This window comes from Sceloporus undulatus, chromosome 2 (genome assembly GCF_019175285.1).
Source record: "Sceloporus undulatus isolate JIND9_A2432 ecotype Alabama chromosome 2, SceUnd_v1.1, whole genome shotgun sequence".
Taxonomy (NCBI): Eukaryota; Metazoa; Chordata; class Lepidosauria; order Squamata; family Phrynosomatidae; genus Sceloporus; species Sceloporus undulatus.
The window spans coordinates 81,499,373-81,516,488 of NC_056523.1; the positions used below are offsets into that span (position 1 = coordinate 81,499,373).

The window sequence follows — 17,116 nt, forward strand, 5'->3', positions numbered from 1 at the left end:
AGTATCTTTTTTGTGTTGCAAATGCATTTTAAATTTCCTGGACTTTCAGAATCTCCCAGCAGCCACATGGCCAGAAGAAAGAGATGCAAGTCTGCAAGTAATACCCCTCCATTCCATCTGAACTGAGAACAGAAACAGCAAAATGCAGGCCTATGACTAACATATTTATTTATTTATTTTTTCTTCCTGTATGGTTTTTAACACCTTGCCTAATGAAGAAGTCAGTGGAGCTTCAAAACCTTGCAACATGTATATTGTGCATTTTGGTTGGCCAATAAAGGTGTCACTGTTTGGTGGATTTTATGTTTTTGAATTTGCTATATGGCCAACATGGCTACCCCTGGATGTTTTAAGGAATTGTGAGTTAGGGTTATATGGTGAGCCAAGAGAAAAGTGAATCTCCCTAAACTACAGAAGTAAACCCTTTGAATATCTCACCAGCTGTTGCCAACTGCTTTTCCATGAGTTGTTCTCTTGAAAACAACTTTTTTCTCTCTCTCTTCAAACTAATCTTTGTCACAGGATTGTGTAACCTAAAATCAAAGGCTGAATTATAATTCATTATGAATTCTTGGTGTGGAATGAGAAGGCATGTAAAATATTGGTGCTTGAATGTTATAAGTGCTGTCCTGATCTCCGGTCCTATTTTGACATGGCAATAGCTGCTAAGTATTTTTCCACAAGGGCTGAAAACTTGCTAAAATATGTATATCTCAGAAGACGACCTCTTTGGCTCAAAAATCAAATTTCATGACCCAAGCGTCACATGACGGAATGAGCTCCCATCACTAGTCCCAGCTTCTGCTGCCAGTCATCTAAAAGTTCAAGTAGATAAATAGATACCACTTCGGTGGAAAGGTAACAGCGTTTTGTGCAGTCATGCTGGTCACATGATCACAGAGTTGTCATTGACAACTGTTAAGTAACTGAGATGAGCATCATCCCCTACAGTCAGACACAATGAGATAAACTTGTCAAAGGGGAAACCTTTACCTTTTAGTTATGAATAAAACTGGGCTCTGAACACAGATGCCAATCTTGGAAGTCAGCCCTTCTGAACCAGAACAAAAATGTCTGTTTTGGGGTGCATATAAACTTTGTAAACAGTGCACCATAAGTACCTGCCCCGCCTTGCTAAGTTGCATTCTAATTACTTTTCCATAAACACTAGCAGTTTTTACATCCAGTCCTAAGGGATGCTACACATTCAGAAGTACATTTTACTTTGAAATGATTTCTCTGTATGAGCTAGTTCCAATTTTCAGTCTCCAGATTGGCAGCTTGTTCTTTTGAGTTCTTGTGGGAAATTTATCTACCTGCATACATGTCCATAATTTGTATTTTTACACCTAGATGGCTCCATTATATGTTTTTGGTTGGTCACTATATATGACATCTGTATTGTGAAAATGCATGTTATTCTGTTCTTGCAGCAACTCACATCTCATATTTGTTTCTTGGTGAACATTCATGGCCTCAAAGAAGAAAACTCCACTATTCCTTCCCCTAAGAGCTGAGGGTGTAATAGGGAACCTATTTGTCAGAACACAGAAGTGTATATGTATGAATAGCTGATATTTTTAAAATTTTTATCTCTGAAACACAGAAATTCAGCATTGTATAACACTATTTTCTTTGATTGATTCACAGCAGTCCAGTTTACTGTACCATGGTATATACAGTGCGCGCACATCATACGCAGCTTTCAGCTTATGCTGAAAGCCACACGTCAGAAGAAGCAATGTTGCGTGCAGCATGGGCACGGGCCCCATTATTTTCAGTGGGCTCCACCATATGTGGTATTTCCCTTTCGTGGGGGGGGTGTTTCCAGAACGTATCCCCCACGTAAGGGAAGGGTGCACTGTGATTAGTTTGACAAAATGATATTAATCCTAGTTGTTATGATGCAAGGTTATCAGGCTGGCTCTCCCTATTAATATTAGTGACCACAGTTGAGCTAGTTGATCCCCTATGGGCAGTTAACCTCAGAAATGTAAATGTGGCATTGGCATCCTGGTGGTCATGACTCCTTCTGACGCAGTTGCCTGCTACCTCATGTGCCCTGCCCATCTCGTTTGTAGCAGAGGTCTGCAGGCAGTCTCCTTGCTGATTTATTTCTGACGGCGAGGTTGTAATCCATGGCAGCCGCATGAGTGCTAAGGCAATGTGATTTCTCAGCAGGCAGATGCAACATGATGTCTCAGTTTTGTCTAATCCCTTAAATCCATCACAGGCCCCAGCCCCTCAGGGATTCGCATGCAAATGATGAGATTGCCTGTTGATGAGTTTGGCTGGGACACAGCAAAGCGTTATGCAGTTTCCAGCACAGTGGGAAGTCTCTTGTTCATACCACTAACTCTTGCTTTCTAAATGTGTTTCCTGGATCTGGTCAGAACTTGTCTTGTCCCTTAAAACAGAGGCATGTCAAGTCAAACATCCCTTTGACACCTGAGATCAAAGGCAGTCCTATGGCTCTAATGGGAACAAGTGAGTGTCCACATATTCTCACCCAGGCATTATGTATGCTGAGTCCAGTTTGCTCTGAACTGTAAGCATGCTCCTGAGGCTTTTTACCAGTCTTTCCTTTTAGTCTCTTGGGGAAAGCTGCAGGGATGGTTGCTCAGATTTCCTTGAGGTACAGCAGAAGAGGGTTTTGTTTTTGTTTTTTAAAGAGAATCATTACCTGCAAAGATTCTGAATATTCAAAGCTGACAAGTTTAGTTTCATAATCTACCTGATAACCTACACAGCACTTGGTGTACAGTTAAAATGAACTAAAGTAATTTGATTACTAATGATAGTGTTTGGTTTTGGCAAGAAGGCTAATAGAACAGACACACAGCATAACTGAATCAGAATGCATTTCCTAGGCTACATATGATTCCTAGTCTGAAATGAAATTTTACATGAATCAGAAGCCAAAAAAAAAAAAATCAATTAAAAAAATATTGTATTGCCTTCTCTTCCTTCTCATTCCCTGAGAACATCTAATAATCTAAAACAGGTGGTATAATTTCACAGTGCTTCACTCCTTTTTCTGTCTGCCACTGGCAAAGATGGGCTAATGTTGAGTGTGGTGATGACACATGTTGTCTTTGGGAATCTTGGACACTGCTGGGGAGAAAGGGAGGACAAGGGGCAGGGCAGCACATTTGGTGGGAACCAGTCAGCTCTTATCACCGCTCACCCAAGCTTGAATTTAGAAATTGAATTGTTGTTTATTGCCTTCTGGCATGTTGTAATGGGGAGAGTATCTCTCTCTTTCATGATACATATGCTTGGCATGACATGAAATTCTCAAATTCTGTCTAACCATCAGTGAACTTCATTATCAAATTTCTTTGGCTTTTTTTTTTTTTGTCACTTATCCTCTCAGTTTCTTTAGTCAACCCCTACCAAATCAGTTTCACTTAGCCCTTCCTTTGATAGAGCCAGCTATACATTTCTACCTACTATTAGATGTCACCATCCATCTTTGCTTTTTAAACTGTATTCTTTTGCTGGCATAAACAGCAAGTGAACATCTCTAGAGGAGAGGGAGCCAGACATGTAAATTTGAATTGTTTCCATGGCAGTTAGCATTTTGATGTGGCACAGACATACAAGGAGAGTGTCCTCTGCATAGGAAAGGATGTCACTGGAGACCAGTGGGTTTAAAACAGATTCAGCAGCATGATCTTTTCCCATCCATCCCTTGAGGATTAACAGTACATAGGCCTCAGCTTTTCATGGAGGTCTCATCTTAATTGTACAATGTTGCTTTTCCACATCGCCATCAGAGCATAGCCTCCTCAAACTGATTCAGTTCTTTACAGCTAGATTGTTAATGCTGCCTATCTCCTAAAGATGGTTAAAGCTTCATAGAGCTGGAGAAATGGTCAGTTCTCTGTGTTTTTTCCACTCAGCTGTGAGAGTCTTGTGAAACTTTTTCATTAGTTTGCTTTGTGTATAATTTAGATGCCTTCAGTGGGAAAGATAATTCCTTCAAAAAGGGGTCTGAGCTTTTCTTCAGTCTTCAGAATGAAAAGCCAGAGTTGTATGACAGTTGTCATGAAGAACCTCCAGATTCAGATCCTGACTTGGCCTCCAGATAAAAGTTTTTCTGCATTTCCAGTATTCTTTCCTCACAAACAAGATAAATGTATATTTAGAAGACCCACATGGGAAATGGTTTCAAAGCAGCTTCTGCAGACCTTGACAATGCACTGCTATTTTAAACATTACAACATCATTTTTTCTGATTATGAAAGTTTCAGAGGAATGCATTAAAATGATGGGTTGGATCCAGACTTAGTCATAGTCAGAATAGACCTACTGAAATGGATAGGACATGGGTTAGGTGTCACCGGAGACCTGTTCACACTATACAGTAATAGCATGGTGATTTCCGCTTCAACTTTCTCAGCCAGAGAGTTCTAGTGCCCTCCCAAACTACAAACCCAGGATTCCACAGGAGGGAGCCATGGCAGTTAAAAGGGAATCATAGTGCAGTGTGAAAGGGCCCTCAATCTCACTTACTTAAGGGTACTGTAGTTCACTTTAAGTATACAGTACTTAATTCTGAATGCAACCCATTATTTCAGTACTAATTAAAGTAGAAGAATAAGAAGGGCAAGAGTTGTCTTTGGGATGGTGGTGAAGGAGCTGTCTCCTTTGTTCAGCCCAACTGTGATTTGTCCCTGGTCCCTCTTGCATGTCAAGTTTCCTGTGAGACATTCTGTTTTGGAGACTGTTTTGTGCATGATATTATTTTACTTTGTTTCAGGAGGAGCGAAGAAGTGAAGGCAGACTTCTGAATATGCTGGACCAATCAGAACACAAGGCTGTAGACTGGCGGACAGCACTTGGTCAGCATTTACACTTTTTTGTCTACTTGTTAATACTAGCCTTTCATTCTATTGCATGGCATTACAAGAATGTAATTGCCCTTTGACTACATATCATAGTTGCTATGCTCGTCTAAATTCATCCTGATTGCTGCTGCTCTCACCAAATGCAAAGGCATTTATATATCACAACTACAGTACACTTGAGGTGAGTTCTTGAGGAAATAGCAGTCACATTCTTGAAGAAACATAAACAGGAGCCCTGTAAACTATGCCCATTTCACAATAATGCAGCATGGTACCCTTTTGTTTTCCCTTCTTTCATGCAAGTACAGTTTTAAAGTGTGGATATTTTCATAAATTGGTCTCCCAATCTCTGCTGTCAACAGGAGTTATAGAAATATTTTAAGTCCCTTCTTTTCATATGTAGTAATGTGCATCCTGCCAAACTTAACTCCAGACAAGAGGGGTAGAGCCTGCCTATCATCATCCAGTTTGATTTGATTGTGTTTACCAGGGACTGATGTTTCTCTGATTGTACTTTAGAATAAGTTTAGCTGGTCTTCCAAGACTGGCATTATCCTGTGCTGGTGGAATTAATATCCTGTGCTGTATTCTCATTTCAGATGCAGAGGTGCCTGATACACAACCCAGAGGAGAAGACTCAAGGTTAGCTAGGACCCCGTGAGCTGCTGGGTTGTTCAGCTGCAAAACAAGGCCAGAGCAAAATGTGTGGTCACACTAGGCTGAGTGCAGGTTTCCAGCATCATGCTGTGAGCAAAGCCAAAGGAAAAGAAACCTCAGTAAAGAAGAGAAAAGACCACACCAAAACTGTTTTCTAGTGAAGATGGCATAAAAAGTCAGCCCTGTCTGAATAGGAAGCGAATGACTGCAGGGGCATAGCATTTTCCTCAGGACAAGGATGTTAATGACATTAGACAAGAGACAATATTAGGGCATAATGCAGAACATGAGGGTGTCATCATTTCCCATTAACTTAGCTCTGCTTTAAAATAAAAAATACTAAATCACAACATCTCAGTAATAATAGAGCAACTCCCCAATTTTTCTGCCACTGATAATGTTTACAGAAGATCTTAATAGATATGATGAGATGCATGTTCCCTTGAAATGTTTGAGCCCCAAACTATTCAGAGCTTGGAGGGTGAAAACCCAGCACCTTGAACTGATCTCTTAATAAATACAGAGCCATTGTCATTCCTTCAGCATTAGTGTAATGTTTTTAAATGAACCAATTAGAACTCTGGTTATCTAATTCTGCACATCTGCAAATTTATAAGCTATTTTCCAGGAGAGCCCCACATATACCACACTACAATAATACAGAAATGGGAGCCTTGTGGACAGATGTGGCACTTGAACTCCCATTATCCTTTACCATTCACTATGCTAAGGCTGATGTAAGCTGCGATCCACTAACATCTAGAGGCCTACAGGTTTCCCACCCTTGCAGCAGTCTAATCTGGATGTTTACCAGAGCATAAAACCTATAAGAGAGAAAACCAAAAACAATTGAATTTAGTAAGTCTATGAACTATAGGACCATGATGCAACACAAAGACATTGTTGAAGGTAGTTGCCTGGTTTCAAATATATACATACATTTTTCTTTTTCATTTCCCCTTCTATTGGACATAGCATGACAGAGACAGACAAGGGGGTTGAGTGCAGTTGGAGCATCTGAACCTCTTTCCCTCAAGCAGCTTGTAGTGACTCTCCAATTAGAACTTTCACCTCCATTTCTGAAGCCAAAGACTGCCTAGTGGACTTTAAAAAGCAGCTGGCCATTAGTTCAGGCAGTCAGAAACAAACCAAAGCCAACCTCAAGAGCAAGAAGAAATTCTGAGGCTTGTGTAATGGATAAGGGACCTGAAAATGAAACAGGAAGCAAAACCTCTTATTTTCCGATCTTGCCTGACAAGAGCATGACTCCCCACCTAATTTCAGACTTTCCTCTGTACATTTTGTATGAACTTTACAGAGATTTGTCATGTATTGAATAGATTATGTCCTTTATAGAGGCCTATGAAGCCATAATAAATATATTTATTATGTTTTTATATTCTGATGTTTGAGCTTTTTTTAAAATAGTTATGATTGTAGATTTAAACCAGTGCTTTACAAACCTTAAGTCCACAAAGGAGGCAGCTTTTTCCTTCATAAAGTGAAAATGTAAGACAAAGTCCAGCCAAAGCTGAGTATTTTCAAGTCCTGCAGTATAAATGGGAAAGATGGAAGCACATGCTCAATCCTACTATTGAAATCACTGGAACTTAAAACATGTATAAGTTTGGAATGATTTTATATTGCTTTGTTTTGCACTAATTTCAAAATGGTAAAGGTAAAAGTTTTCCCTTGGTATGAATGTCTAGTCGTAACTGACTGTAGGAGGCGGTGCTCCTCTCCATTACTAAGCCGAAGAGACAGTGTTGTCCAAAGACGACTGGTTGTTATGTAGCCATCATGACTGCATGGAACGTTGTTACCTTCCCACCAAAGTGGTACCCATTTATCTACTTGTATTTGCATGCTTTCGAATTGCTAGGTTGGCAGAAGCTGGGATATGAGCTTACCCCATCAAGCAGCACTTAGGCGTTGAACTGCCAACCATCTGACCTCATGATCATCAGAACTGGTGTCTTAACCACTAAGCCATTAATTTCATACTGCTTATGAAATGTACAGAAAGACAGGATCGGCCAGTATTACTTTGGCTTTTGTATTACATGGACATATGACATTGTGCCTCTGCCTAGAAAAGTTGTAATATAAGTGGGCAAAAAGTGTGTTAGGTTGTTCTGTTAGATCAAATATGGCCACTTTTTAATACCTCCCAGGTTGGATTGTCTCAGGACAAAGTGCCTGGAAGCCTGATTTTCCCAGCCATGATGTCTATGCACTTCCAGTCTAGCATGGCAAGGGATGATGGGGCCCCTGAAAGACCAGAGCAGCATTCAGGGAGAGCCTATAGGCTGTCTGTTGCCAGCTCTGAATTAGGTAATGTTAGAATCCTGAAGTATTCTACCAGATGTATTCAAGCTGTGGATGCTGGGGGATGGGTTGCGCTTAGCATAGCTTGTAGAGATGGTGATATGTAGTGCTAGGCTGGACCAGGTGTGAGTTATCTAGTGTCCTTGAGAGGCTGGCTTGCAGAGACTTGGAATGTAGTTTCGTTTCTGTGGGAAGTGCAGCTCAGGGAATAGGGATGGAGGATGGGAAATCAGCTTATGGAAATCAGTGGTGCAACTGTGATCCTCGTTCTCCGGTGCTCACTTCCCTCCGCTGCTGTTTTAATTTTAATTGAAGGCCATGTTCAGCTTGGGCTCTGTTGTGCTGAATAGTGTGCTGGAATATAATTCATTCAGTCCTTGCCTGAAAGAGCTTTGAATCTAAACATTAGGCCCAAGGGGTGCCTAACACAGCCCATGGTGTGGCAAGAGCAAGCAGCCCCTCACCTTGATGTTCTGTTACTATCTAATTGTTTCATGTTCCTACAAAATACTCTGCATTCTTGGGACTCCTGTTTTATTTTGGTGCAAAGCCAGTGCTACTACAAGAGCTCAAGGGCAGGTTACAGGTAACAGCAATTATACATAAAACAGAGAGATCCCTGTCTCTAAATTGCTTGCAGAGGCCAAGGAGAACAAAAGGAAGGATGGCATGTTACCTTAACAGGGCATTGTTTTTTCTGCTCTGAGGCAGCTGGCATTGACTCCTGCTACCGACAAAAGGATTTCACTGGCCTAGAGGAGTCCTGAAAAGGCTTCTGTGTCATATTGACACTACATCAGTGCAGAAGGGAAAGGAAAGGGCAGAAGGGCTACCTCATCAGCATGCTGTCCAGAAGAGAAAGAAACATCTAAGATAGATGCTTGGCCAGCCTTTCTTCCCTGGAAGCCTTGAATTCCAAAGTTAAGAATCAGAGGACAAGTATTTTACTCTGATCCCACAAACCTGCTGGTGGCATCTCTCTTGTGCCTTTGCCAGCCACCAATATCAAGTGGCCTCGCTGTTTTCTGAAGCCTTTGGACTGTTAGAAGTTTCTACATTCAGCACAATAAAATGAAAATGCTTGGCCTGAATTGTACCATTCCAAGCTCTAAATAGGGAACAGACCTACCTATGCGAATGATTCCCCAGAAAAAATAATTCTTTTGTTTATATATATTCTACTGATATATATTATAACATCTTTATGATATAGGTTATAAATTGTGTAAGACAGATAATCAAGGAGAAATGGGGGCATTAAGTACAAGAAATTAGAGATTTGGTTTAAGGGGAAACCCTTGAGGTTAATATGTATGCAAAGAATACTATTATACTAAAAGATGGAAGAACTACTATTCACAATATTTTTATATGTCTAAATGTTTCTTTAGTATAAATTATAACCAATGTAACTTAAGTTAACATGATGCCTGGGAGGTAAGCCAGTAGGATTTCTTAAGGACTACAAGTGTCACAAGAAAATGATAGGATGTGATAGAGAAAAAGACTATAGATAGTTCCGGTTATTTGGGGATAGGAAGCAGATTAAAATTAACAAAATAGAATGTAAATATTAATCTGAAAGAAATAGAGGGGACTCTGGGGTACTGGAAAATATGTTGATGTAACAATATCAAAGGATGTATGATGTACCAGGTAATGAAAATAAAATTTTTAAAAAATTAAAAAAAAATTCTTTTCACATTTTTAAAAAATAGGTGTCAAGGAAGGAAGCAAAACTTCAACCTCTCGCCTTGATACATTTATTCTTTTTGTGAGCATCTATAGAATAGATGTTACAGGATTCAAACATGATCCTTCATTTCCTGCATGCCAGGAAAAGCTTCATCTCCCTGATTTTATGCAGTGTATAAATTGGTTGTGAGCCTAAGACTGTAGTCCTAAACTCCATTTACTAGGGAATAACTTTCACTGAACCCCATGGGACTTAACTGCACCCAAAAATGCTGCATGTCACTTGAAGCTGATGGACAAAGCAAGTGAAAACAAATTAAAAACAGCAATAGCCTTGATTTTGTTGCTGGGCCCTGAAATCCCAAGGCGCTCCCTGTTAGCACGCCGGTTCTCAGTGCTGCCCAGATCTCTCTCCAGTTTCATCAAATAAAAGATGTCTTCTCAGTGTGGCAGAGTCTGCCACCCTCCTGGTTTCCTCCTCGTTAACTGTCACTCTACTGTAGGCCTGTCTCTGGAAGCAAAGCCGCTTGTTTATCTTTTCAATTGATGATAAGAAAAGCAAAGAGCTGAATGACTTTCCCCAAGCTCAGCTGTCACCAAAGCCCAGGGTCAGCTCAAGGAGATGCCAAGAAGCAGGCATGGGAGGCTGAGGAGCCAACCAGCAGACACTCCTCTGAATCACCTTCCAGGCAAAGCTGACACAATCCTAGGGTGGAGAGCGGGCAGTGTCACCTTGGGACATGGAACGACTTGTCTCTTCTCACAGTGTCTTATGGCAGCCATCTCCCTGAAATCGTCAGCCAGAACTGCTGCTCTTGCTCAGTTGTAGCACTTTCATTCAGGGTACTTGATAGCAACAAGCAAGCAAAGGAAAGCCTGCTCGGTAGCCTATCCAGCAGTAAACTGTGCTTTATAAGCCTGGTTAGCCCTATTTTTATATCCATGTCTGTCACTGTCCTTTTGTGTCACATTGGCTTCAGACAGGCTGAGCAGAAGAGGGTGTCCTGAGCATACTGATAGCAGGTCTCATGAAGTATCCAAACAGGTTCTCTATCTTCCCACACTCTCTGAAACAGCTCTGATACAGTCCTGCTGTTTGTGTGTGTATGTGTATGAAAGAGAGAGAGAGAGAGAGATTTAAGCCAGCATCTTAAACTCACACATGTTGGCACTGGTATCTCAGCTAGAGAGTTCTAAGCTGTTACTGTATCTCTCCTTGTTTTGTTTTGTTTTATCTCAGCTCTATAATCACCTGGAAATCACAAAATACAAGGAGATTGTAATTTCACTATCCCTTTTATTAATTGGCTCCCCCCCTCAATTTCCTTAGGGAATTATTATTATTGTTGTTGTTGTTGTTGTTATTATTATTATTAACCTTTATTTATGAAGCGCTGTAAATTTACACAGCGCTGTACATGCAATCTTTTTAGTTAGACAGTTCCCTGCCCTCGGGCTTACAATCTAAAAAGACATGACAGAAGGAGAAGGGAGTGGTGGAGGGAAAGGGTAAGAGGTCCAGCAATTCCTCTCTACCTCCGAGGCCTGGACCAAGGCAGATGGACTGGAGGGAGGGCTTGGGTTCAAAATGGAAGGTTAATCTTCATCCAGGGAAAATACATACTCTCAAGTAGGATAATACATATACAATACATAGCAATACAGTAAATGGTTCGATAAACAGGCAATGAAAGACCATCAGATAGTAAGCGACAATTATGCAATGCCTGGGAAGGCTTCTCTGAACAGGATGGTTTTCAACTCCGTTTTGAAACTACTTAAAGAAGTGATGGCTCTTGCTTGTGGGGGAAGAAGGTTCCAGGATTGAGGGGCAGCAAGTGAAAAGGGGCGAATCCGGGATGGGGCAGAGGAAATCCTGGGCTGGGACAGCAGACCTTGACTACCAGAACGGAGGGCCTAAGTGGGAAGGTGAGGAGAAAGAAGGTCTGATAAGTAAGGAGGGGCCAGTCCATGGAGGGCTTTAAATGTTGACAGCAGGAGCTTATACTGAATGCGGAAAGGGAGAGGGAGCCAGTGAAGGGATGCCAACACAGGAGAGATGCGGTCAGAGCGGTGGGTGGAAGTGATAATGCGTGCAGCTGAATGCTGGACAGAGATTAAAGGACGGAGGTGAGAAAGAGGAAGCCCAGCCAGGAGGACATTACAGTAATCCAGTCATGAGATCACTAGGGCATGGACCAGGATCTTGGCAGTAGAGGCGGAGAGATATGGTCGGATTTTGGCAATATTGTACAAAAAGAATCTACAAGCCTTGGCTGTGGTCTGGATCTGAGGGATACACGACAGAGAAGAGTCAAAGATAAAACCAAGACTGCGGGCTTGCTGGACTGGTTGAATAGAAATGTTGTCCACAGAGACAGAAAAGGAGTGTTGAAGGGTGGAAAGACAAGAAGCTCCGTCTGGGACATGTTGAGCTTCAAACACCGATGGCGCATCCACTGCGAGACAGCTGTGAGGCAAGACGAGACTTGCTGTTCAAGCCTTGGAGAAAGGTCAGGGGCAGAAAGATACAGCTGGGTGTCATCGGCATACAGATGGTAGGAAAAACCAAAAGAGCTGATGAGTTTTCCTAAGGACAGTGTGTAGAGAGAAAACAGAAGGGGACCCAGAACAGAGTCCTGGGGAACTCCAACAGATAAGGGAACAGGAGAAGAAGTCTGACCACCTGCAATTACTGCAAAAGATCTGCCAGACAAGTAAGATCTAAACCAGTCAAGAACAGAGTCTGAGAACCCAAGGTCAGAGAGTATGTCAATTAGGAGAAAGTGATCAATGATGTCAAAGGCTGCAGACAAATCGAGAAGGATGAGAACAGAGTAAAGGCCATTAGCCTTAGCCTGTAAAAGGTCATTCGAGATCTTAGTGAGAGCTGTCTTTGTGGAATGCCTTGGGCGGAAACCAGACTGAAAAGGATCAAGGATGGAGTTGGTTTCAAGAAACTTAAGACAGCGCGAATAAACAACCCGTTCCAAAACCTTAGAAAGAAAGGAGAGAAGAGAAATAGGACGATAGCTAGACAAAGAGGAGGGGTCAAGGGAAGGTTTTTTCAGAATTGGGAAAATGAGAGCATGTTTGAAGTCCGACGGGAAGGAGCCTGTAGAGAGAGAGAGATTGAAGATATGGAGAAGCGAGGGCAGAAAGGAGGGAGCTATAGAGATTAGAAGAGGAGTAGGAATTGGATCAAGAGGACAGGTTGCAGGTTTGGAAGAGTTCAGAAGTTGGACCATAATGTTGGACCAAAATATCAGGACTTGTGTGGTGCTTATGATAACCATGCAGAATCATTGAAGACACTATTCTTAAGAGCCCTAAAATATATACTAAATAGAATCCCAAATTAGATGTCACAGCAAAAGGATGGTAGTACTGTTTTTAGGTTACTTTGCTCAAAGTTTAGATCTATATCATAAGGTCTATAGTAGTAGAACCTGGATTGGGGAGTGGGAGCTCTTAGTTATGTAATTTGGCACCCCGAGAAATCTGGTTTCCCTTAACCTATGTGCCACTCCCATGGTGATCATATAAATGTTAGTTATCAATTAATAGTGGGGGTGATAATAGGACTTAATCTCCTGCTGGAATTATACATTGTTTCCAGTAGGAAATAGTTATGAGGAACTACTATTTAGTATATGAAAATGACTTATAACTGATAAAGACAAAAATAACATGAAAATAGACTAACAGCAGGGCCGGGCAATTTTTTGTAGTCCCCCACGTGTTGTTGAACTTCAACTCCTGTTAGCTGTAATCAAGATAGCCTCCCTAACTGTCATCTTTCGGCCTCTGAGGGAGAGAGTAGGCTGGCCCAGTTCCATCAGGGGCTAGCCTGAAGAAAGAGGCTCCTCCCTCCCTAACTGTCATCTTTCGGCCTCTGAGGGAAAGAGTAGGCTGGCCCAGTACCATCAGGGGCTGGCCTGAAGAAAGAGGCTCCTCCCTCCCTAACTGTCATCTTTCGGCCTCTGAGGGAGAGAGAAGGCTGGCCCAGTTCCATCAGGGGCTGGCCTGAAGAAGGAGGCTCCTCCCTCCCTAACTGTCATCTTTTGGCCTCTGAGGGAGAGAGTAGGCTGGCCCAGTACCATCAGGGGCTAGCCTGAAGAAAGAGGCTCCTCCCTCCCTAACTGTCATCTTTCGGCCTCTGAGGGAGAGAGAAGGCTGGCCCAGTTCCATCAGGGGCTAGCCTGAAGAAGAAGAGCCCTCCCTCCGGTCCATCTGCCTTGGTCCAGGCCTCAGAGGGAGAGAAGAATGCTGGACCTGATTCCCTCCCCCCCTCACCATTCCCTTCTCCTTTTGTGTCATGTCTTTTAGATTGTAAGCCTGTGGGAAGGGAACTGTCTGTTATCCCCTCTATTGTAAACCGCTCGGATTCCCAGTGATTGGGCGGTATATAAATAAAACCTATTATTATTATTATTATTATTATTATTATTATTGGTGAGGGATGGTGTGATATGCATTCAACAACGGTTGAAGGGCCATTCATTACCTATCCCTGATGTCCATCTCTCCTCATCTCTCTCCCTACCTCTAGTTCAGCAGTTGCGCACAAGTTAAAAATGGAGATAAATCATGGTACAGAACATCTGTAAATCTGGCTATGTTGATTTGTTGGGACTTTTTTTTTATCCAACAGGTCTCTGTATCTACATGGTATGTGTGTGCGTGTGCATCTAGTTTCAACCACATGGAGGAAGTGGTTGAAACTAGAGTAATTGTTTACAGCTTTGTAGGTGACACTGCTATAGATCACCTATGTTGTAGATCTAGTTCTATTCTTTTTTCACAATAAAACATGGCTCTAGGGAACTAAAATGCCTTGTCCTGATGCCTGAGGATATCCTCACTTTTGTTTTTTAAAGGCTTAAAATTTTTGAAAGGAGGTAATGTGGTGTATTGGTTGGAGTGCTGGACTAAGATGCTGGGAGACCAGCGCTCAAATCCTCAGCCACAAAAACCCACTGATGACCTTGAGCATGTCATACTCTCTCAGGCTGAAAGGAAGTCAGTGGCAAACCTCCCTGAATAAATCTTGCCAGGAAAACCCCATGATAGGATTGCCATAAATCAGAATTAACTGGAAGGCACAGATTAAAATCTTGAAGCCAAAAAGTTAAACTTACTCCCTTAAAAGTTCTACACCAGTTAAGATACAAGATGCTTAAGCTAAAAGCTTTAAACTTGTAAAGTGAATTTTCATAGCATCTAGAAACTGAAAATGTCAATTTTGTGTTCTGGGTTGGTTTTGGCGCTACATGTGTGTAATTTAATTACAGCTCAGCCCCCACCTCTGGTTTGGCTCACTAACCATTTCTCCGCAGCATGCAGAAAGAGCAAAGAGTTGGCAGGATAAGGAGAAAGCAGGTTTCCTGAGGCTGACTGGACAGGGTGGGAGATGGTAGAGCATGTCCCCTTGCTCATCACTGTTGCTAGAAACTCAGAATGAAAGCAAGTGCATTTAAAAAAAAGCTGTTGTCAGGTCTTGTGCTCGCCCTTGTCGGTCACTGAGAAGCTGCTGCCCAGAGACAGCTTGTGGCGGTCTCTGCCGTTGAACCTCTGCCCAGCTGTCACTGACGCCTCAAATATGTTTCATTATTCATTAAACTATCTTCCTCCCACCATTCTCCAGCACAGAACACATTTGCACAGACAGCATGCCCTCCCTCTGCCCCCCCACCTTGCCTGCTGGCAGGACTGTGCTTCACAGGAAGGATGCTCACAAGATAAAGAGCATCTTTACAAAAGTGCTGTGATAATGACTTTACTGTCCACACACATAGAACATCCCTTTGCTCAGCAAAGGACCATAACTCGTGTGTCCTGTTCCAAGAAAAAACACTGGTAAAGATCATTAGAAGTTTGAATTGCCAATCACCGGTTCTTACTACACCATGGCCTGAATCATGTTGGTCAGCTCCAGCTAAAACATGCCCACTGAACCAATGACTGAGTAGTGAGTCAGCACTTAGGTAAATTCCATTGATTCTATGAGTTTACTCTAGTTGGGGCTAATCAAAAGATTCAGGTGAATGTACATTAGTTGGCTTACCTAATGCTATATTGTTTGTGTATATCCGTAACATTTTACCAAATGGCTGATTTTGAAGCAGTGGGTGTTGTCAGTGCTTTCTGCATTCAATTGCTCTCTGATGTTACTGCGTTACCATCACATCTACAAACATGTCAATTGTCTATACTTGAAGACTTGTGGCATCATCATTGTGAGTAGACCCTCCAAGATCACCGCAATTCCCTACTGTTTTGGGTTCATAGTTGCTGGTGGCCAATCTTGTGATGGTCAGACTGTCTACACTTAGCCAGGCTGGCCCTTGGACGATAAAAGCAAAGTTGGTACAATTTTTCATACCTTGTTTGCCACTGCCATACCCTTTCAGAACCATGATGAGGTGGCAGCGCAGAGCCTTGTGAAGTTGTACTGTATATATTCATCTGAAATTTTGGGTAACACTTCACACATCTAATGGAAGTGAACTACTGTCCATGAAAGGTTTTCCTTTGATATTCTTTAAGCTGCCACAGGATTACTTTTTGCTTTTGGTAAAGATCGGAAATTGGTAGCTACTTGAGGCCTATTTGTTGTTGGGGGATATTTGCTAGCATTTCTTGTCTCCAAATGACTCCATCAAAGGAATATCCACTGTGGAGGAAGAGAGTGGGACCAGAGAAAAGAAACTCAGAATTAGCATCTGTAGCTCTATCCTCCATCATCTCATTATTATTGTCCCAGCATCCCCTGCCTGAGACAGGCACCACCACACACTGCCTAATAGTTGGGCAGTCTTCCTTTATGAAATGGTTCTGCTAAAGGGAACAGGACCCATGGTAGGAAATACATGTCCCTTGAGACATCAGATTCCAGTGCTTTTAATCTCTGTCTGACTTACCTGATGGTGGAGGATGATGGGAGCTGGTGTTCAACATCAGGAAGATCACTAGTTTCCTATCCCTGCAATAGAAAATGCTTATAAATGTCTCACTCAGCAAAAACAGATGGGTGTTAAATAGCAGATTCTCTTCATCTTTACCAGATTCCTTTCTTCAGACAGGTCATAGGACAGGAATGGAAATAATGTGGCCTTCCAGATGTTGTTGGAATGCTCCTAGTATTCTTCACCATTGGTTATGGTGGCTAGTGCTGTGGGATTTTAAGTCTGACAATACCTGTAGACAAAGGACTCTTGTAGCACCTTTGAGACTAGCAAAAGTAGTTGAAGCATAAACTTTCATAGATTTGGTCTACTTCCTCAGGTGCTTATGGTACAACTTCTTTCAGTTAGTCTCAAAGGTGCTATAAGAGCCCTTTGCATACTGATATTGCAGACTAACACGGGTATGTCTCTGAGTTCTAATATCTGCAGATTTACTGACTCCCATCTCTATCATAGAAGGGCCAAGCTGTGTCTTCACAAAGCCTGCCCTTGCAGAGGAAGGGGAATGTCTGTTCCCATAAATTAATTATCATGGAATTCCCAGTCCCCCACCTTGAAGTGCCTTCCTTGTGATGCATGATGGGCCTTTAAGTCATTTGAAGGCTCTTTCCATAT

At 42.1% G+C, this 17,116-nt stretch overlaps 1 protein-coding gene across 3 annotated transcripts in view; it reads left to right on the top strand.

Annotated features, from left to right (window-relative positions):
• Window positions 1-8,035, top strand: part of UIMC1 (ubiquitin interaction motif containing 1) — a 158,255-nt gene extending 150,220 nt beyond the window's left edge. For 2 of the 3 annotated variants that reach the window (XM_042448380.1, XM_042448383.1), the window contains 2 exons: window positions 4,766-4,847; window positions 5,453-8,035. In XM_042448380.1, coding sequence (XP_042304314.1) covers window positions 4,766-4,847; window positions 5,453-5,514 — 144 coding nt within the window. In that variant the 3' untranslated portion in view covers window positions 5,515-8,035. Of the gene's footprint in view, window positions 1-49; window positions 226-4,765; window positions 4,848-5,452 lie in introns of those variants that run through there. The other variant, XM_042448381.1, reaches the window with a different exon arrangement.
• Window positions 8,036-17,116: the final 9,081 nt, after the last annotated feature.